Consider the following 5,000-nt stretch of genomic DNA (forward strand, 5'->3'; position numbering starts at 1 on the left):
AGTAGGACAGCGCAGGAAAGTGAATGAATGGAAGAGAGAAAAATAAATGTAATGATGTGAGGAGGGATAAGTCTCCTATTGGGAGGCACTTGTCAGTCGTTCCACAGGATCGCTGGAAGACACACTTAACTTGTCAAGCTCCGTGTCAGCTGTAAATGACACGCACGCCGGTTTAGAAGATACCTTAAGATCGGATTGTTGGCTACGAGACGAGGACTGAGCGGGGAGGATCTTGAGGACGAGGTCTCGGAAGATCACGTCGTCGACAGGAAGGGCTCGTCATCTCGGGAGAGGAAGAGCAACATGCTGATGGCGTCACGAAATTTGACAGGCAAGGAGGGACTATTCTTGCCAGGGTCACCATCGCAGGGCAGTAGGTGTAGGGAGGGAGGCGAGATCCGGTGGGGGCGTCAGGAGGCGGTCAACAGCAGACGAGGCGGAGGACACGACCGGAGCTGCAGCGAGATCCGGTGGGGGCGTCAGGCGGCGGTCAACAGCGGGTGATACGGAGGACACAATCGGAGTTGCAGCGACGTACAGCAGAGGACAGGAGGACGTCGGCAGGTGATGCTATAGCGAGGACGTCCTTGAGTTGATAGGGCTCGTTAACGGGGAGAGCGAGACTTGGTGCGACGAGGGCAGCGACGGGGTGATCCGGGAGTCAAGGTCGGCAGTGGCGCCTCAGGACGGGCGTCTGGCTCTGAGGACAACAGACGGGAATAACAGTACCACGTCTTGGCGACAGAAGACCTAAAGCCATATCTTAGAGAGTTACAATATCAACACGAACTCAAAGTGATTAGGCAATGACTGGAAGCAAAGTATCAAGTATTCTGAATAGTGTCAATTGCAACATTCGCCTGAGTGATAGAAAGCCAGTAATGAACAATCGATATTGCAGAATATAATGAAGGGAATCACGATTTTACAGGGCCATGCAAAGTACGGGAATGATTCTCCATGAAAATGATATGTTACAATCCATGTGCAAAATTACAGGAAGACAGAGAATTACTGAAAGCATGCAAAAAGCAGGAAAATGAAGCAAAATTTGGCTAAATGTAGGACATGAGTCAAGCGCACTCTGAGTGAGGGGAGACAGATGCCAACTGAGGGGAGTTCTCATTTTCTATGCGGGGAGGAACACAAGTGTGCGCGAGAGCAAGAGGAAACCAGATACTTCACTTCACAGGGGATTTCCCAAACAAATGAGAACAGCGAGGATAAAGGAACTCGCTTTGAGGTACTAGCATGGCAGTGTTGATTGATGTTGCAAGCATCAGGTGACTGCAGCAAATGTTGAAGATGTTGAAGTACTGTGCGCTGAGGGAGGAGCGATGTCAGCTCAGCACTCGGTTTGATGGTGAACTACATCCAGGAAGATTAGTTTCGTGGATGATGTCGGAACTCGTTAGATGAAGTCTGGGTATGGCAGAAGTTGATGAATTATCTTCGGAGGGCTTCGTGTGGTGCGTTATTCCACTTTGCCACCAATGGAATACTGTGGGGAGGACGTGTCCCCACTTGGAAGGCACTGGTTTAATTCCTTGTGGTGTTGGAGTTCAAGTTGTCACGGATTCTATACTTAATTACTGTGGGAGGAGCGGGGCGTTCTGACATGCTCCGAAATTGCTAGGAATCTCGAGTTGGTCCGATACTGGACGGAATGTAACTAAATACAACGAACTGGAAAACATCAATCTTTCGTAAGAATGTCCATGCAGGCAATTCGGTGTATGACTCTTATAAAGTTCCTGCGGCCAAAGGTTCACGGTTGGGCGAGGATATTGGATATATTTGTACAACCAAAAGTTTTGTGATAAATAAGCATGTCGGTAGAATATTGGTGAACAGCTGATAACTAAAGTATCGACAATAATAATGATTACAAAAGCAGTGACATAGATAGTGCAGTTCCTAGACAGCATTTTGAATTTATACAAGGTATAAGGTTACATATGGTTATGGAGTAATCAACGAGAGTGACGGTAAGAGTCAGAACTGCTTGCTCTGGAGACAGTATATCATTGTCATCTCGGTCGGCGCACAGGTCACGTGGACACCGACAAAAAACAGCTGAGTTTTGTATTTATAGGAGCCCTATGGTGGGGTAATGGTATAAGGTCATTAAAACTATGAAAGACAAAATAAGGGAGAGGGATAGGGAGAGAGAGAGAGGAGAGGGAGAGGGAGAGGGAGAGGGATAGGGAGAGGGAGAGGGAGAGGGAATGGGAGAGGGAGAGGGGGAGGGAGAGAGAGAAGGAATGGGAGAGGGAGAGGGAGAGAGGGAAAGGGAAAGGGAAAGGGAGAGGGAGAGGGAGAGGGAGAGGGAAGGGGAGAGGGAGTTGGAGATAGAGATAGAGACTGAGACAGAGACAAAGATTGAGATTGAGATTGAGACTGAGATAGAGATAGATATAGATGGAGAGAGAGATCGACACAGATAGATAGATAAATAGATATATAATTAGATAGATAGAGAGAGAAAGGTAAATAAAGAATGGGGGAGAGGGAGAGACGCATAATGCGTTCGTAACTGTGTTTGTATTTGTATGCTCAATATGCGCACTACATCCCTACAACCCTCAGAAGTACAAAGCAGCCTCTCAGATCATAACCCTTTAATTAACACCTTTAATACGTCATCACAAATCACCTTTTAATAACCTCACGATGTCGCGAATCACGAATCTCGCCGCACAACTGATTCTCAATATCCTAAAAGATTAGCATATAATCCAATCCCTTCCGAATCCTTTTGTTGCAAATGTCATCCTTGGACGGGCTGTTGCTTGGCAGTTTCAGCGATATTATCGGATTTTTTTTCTGCAACAAGTGAGGGTGGTGGGAAGCCGATCCAAGTTCCGTATTAGAATGTGTTTATATAACGTATGACACACACTACGAATTCATTATAGGTTCAGCTTTGGGCTCGTTTGTTCTGTAGGATTTTTCTTTGTCCTTTGTGAATCTAGCAATTTCTTGAAAGAACAAAAAAATCACGTAATTGTGTTTAGAGCAGCAAATGCTAAAAACGTTTTCAGGTTAATTATGTCGTGTGTCTATTAAATTTCATAATTGAATATTATTTTCTTATATACTTTAACTATCGTTGCCATATTTTGACAATCACTCATATATTCCAACACACACTATAATAGTTTTAAATATATTCCAAAACACACTAACATATTTCTACATATATTCCAACACACACTAACATATTTCTAGATATATTTCAGCAATATCGTATATCACATGAAAACGCTTTCAGGTACATGAAAAGTTTGATTCGTTTTGGCAAAAGTATTCTAGAAAGCTAATATGACCTGGTTCTTTACTGAGTCACGTGACATCTTATCAAGACTGTCAACATAAAAGAAAAGAAAAGAAAAAAAGACAGTATCCATTACGATATTTAGTCAATATATTTTCACCGGAGAAATAAATAGTCGAAGTTTCACGGCAGTAATGGATTGTAATCAGCTGATTGATACGAAAGTCAGCAGCTCCTGAACGAGTCGGGGTCAGATAATGTAAAACCACGCCGGTTGCTTCGTTTCATGGGCATCCTGAAGCTCAATAATTCGGGGAATAAACATTACCCCCATCAATTTAAAACAACCCCCCCCCCACCACTCGTAACTCTTAACCCCACCTTCTACACCTCATCCACATCTCACCTTCTACACCTAAATTACCTACCCCCTTCTCACCTACACCTTAATTACCTACACCCCATCTCACCTTCTACACCTTTATTACTTCACCCCCTTCTCACCTACACCTTAATGACCTCCCCCCCTTCTCACCTACACCTTAATGACCTCCCCCCCCTTCTCACCTACACCTTAATGACCTCCCCCACCCCCTTCTCACCTTCTACACCTAAATTACCTACCCCCCTTCTCACCTACACCTTAATGACCTCCCCACCCTTTCTCACCTTCTACACCTTAATTACCAACCCCCCTTCTCACCTTCTACACCGTTATTACTTCACCCCCTTCTCACATACACCTTAATGACCTCCCCCCACCCCCTTCTCACCCTCCCCCCTCTCCGCCCGCAGGACCTGAACCCCTACAAGCGCTTCCTGGTGACCAGCCTCTCGACTCACCCCGGCAGTGGCACTCTCGGCGGGCACTTCGGCGGGCAGTACCCAGCTGACTTCGTGGCACAGCGCAAGAGTCTGGTGCAAATGCTGGAGATGGGGCTTTATGGAGTGCCATTAGTGGGGGTACCTGTTTGTGGCAGCACTAATGGGTCCAGCGGTGAGGCCATAATGGATGTGTTTTCCCGAGTATTTTTTTCCTTTTTTAATATTTTTTTTCTTAAATTTTTCAAGACGGAGTATTCATGATTTGCTTCGTTATAATCATTTGTGATTATATATTACTACATATATATAATATATAATATATAATCAGTTGTGATTATATATTACTGCATAAGTTAGTGAATATAATAGATATATATTTATTATATACATGTATATTTATATGTATATATATATACATATATTGATTCTTCTATCGGGTTTTATATATATATATATATATATATATATATATATATATATATATATATATATATATATATATATATACATGTGTCCACACACACACACACACACACACACACACACACACACACACACACACACACACACACACACACACACACACACACACACACACACACACACATATATATATATATATATATATATATATATATATATATATGTATATATATATATATATAAACATATGTGTATATATATATGTATATATGTATATATGTATACACACACATGCATATATATGCATATGTATATATGTATATAAAACCCGACACAAATATATATATATATATATATATATATATATATATATATATATATATATATATATATATATATATATATATATTTATATATACATACATACATATATATATATATATATATATATATATATATATATATATATATATAT

At 41.8% G+C, this 5,000-nt stretch overlaps 1 protein-coding gene across 7 annotated transcripts in view; it reads left to right on the plus strand.

The window, feature by feature from the left end:
- Positions 1–5,000, plus strand: part of LOC113801041 (lysosomal alpha-glucosidase) — a 159,568-nt gene that overhangs the window by 57,465 nt on the left and 97,103 nt on the right. For all 7 annotated transcript variants that reach the window (XM_070127800.1, XM_070127803.1, XM_070127802.1 and 4 more), the window contains one exon: positions 4,073–4,274. In XM_070127800.1, the coding sequence (XP_069983901.1) occupies positions 4,073–4,274 (202 nt within the window). The remainder of the gene's footprint in view (positions 1–4,072; positions 4,275–5,000) is intronic.

The sequence above is a fragment of the Penaeus vannamei genome, chromosome 12 (assembly GCF_042767895.1).
Source record: "Penaeus vannamei isolate JL-2024 chromosome 12, ASM4276789v1, whole genome shotgun sequence".
Lineage (NCBI taxonomy): Eukaryota > Metazoa > Arthropoda > Malacostraca > Decapoda > Penaeidae > Penaeus > Penaeus vannamei.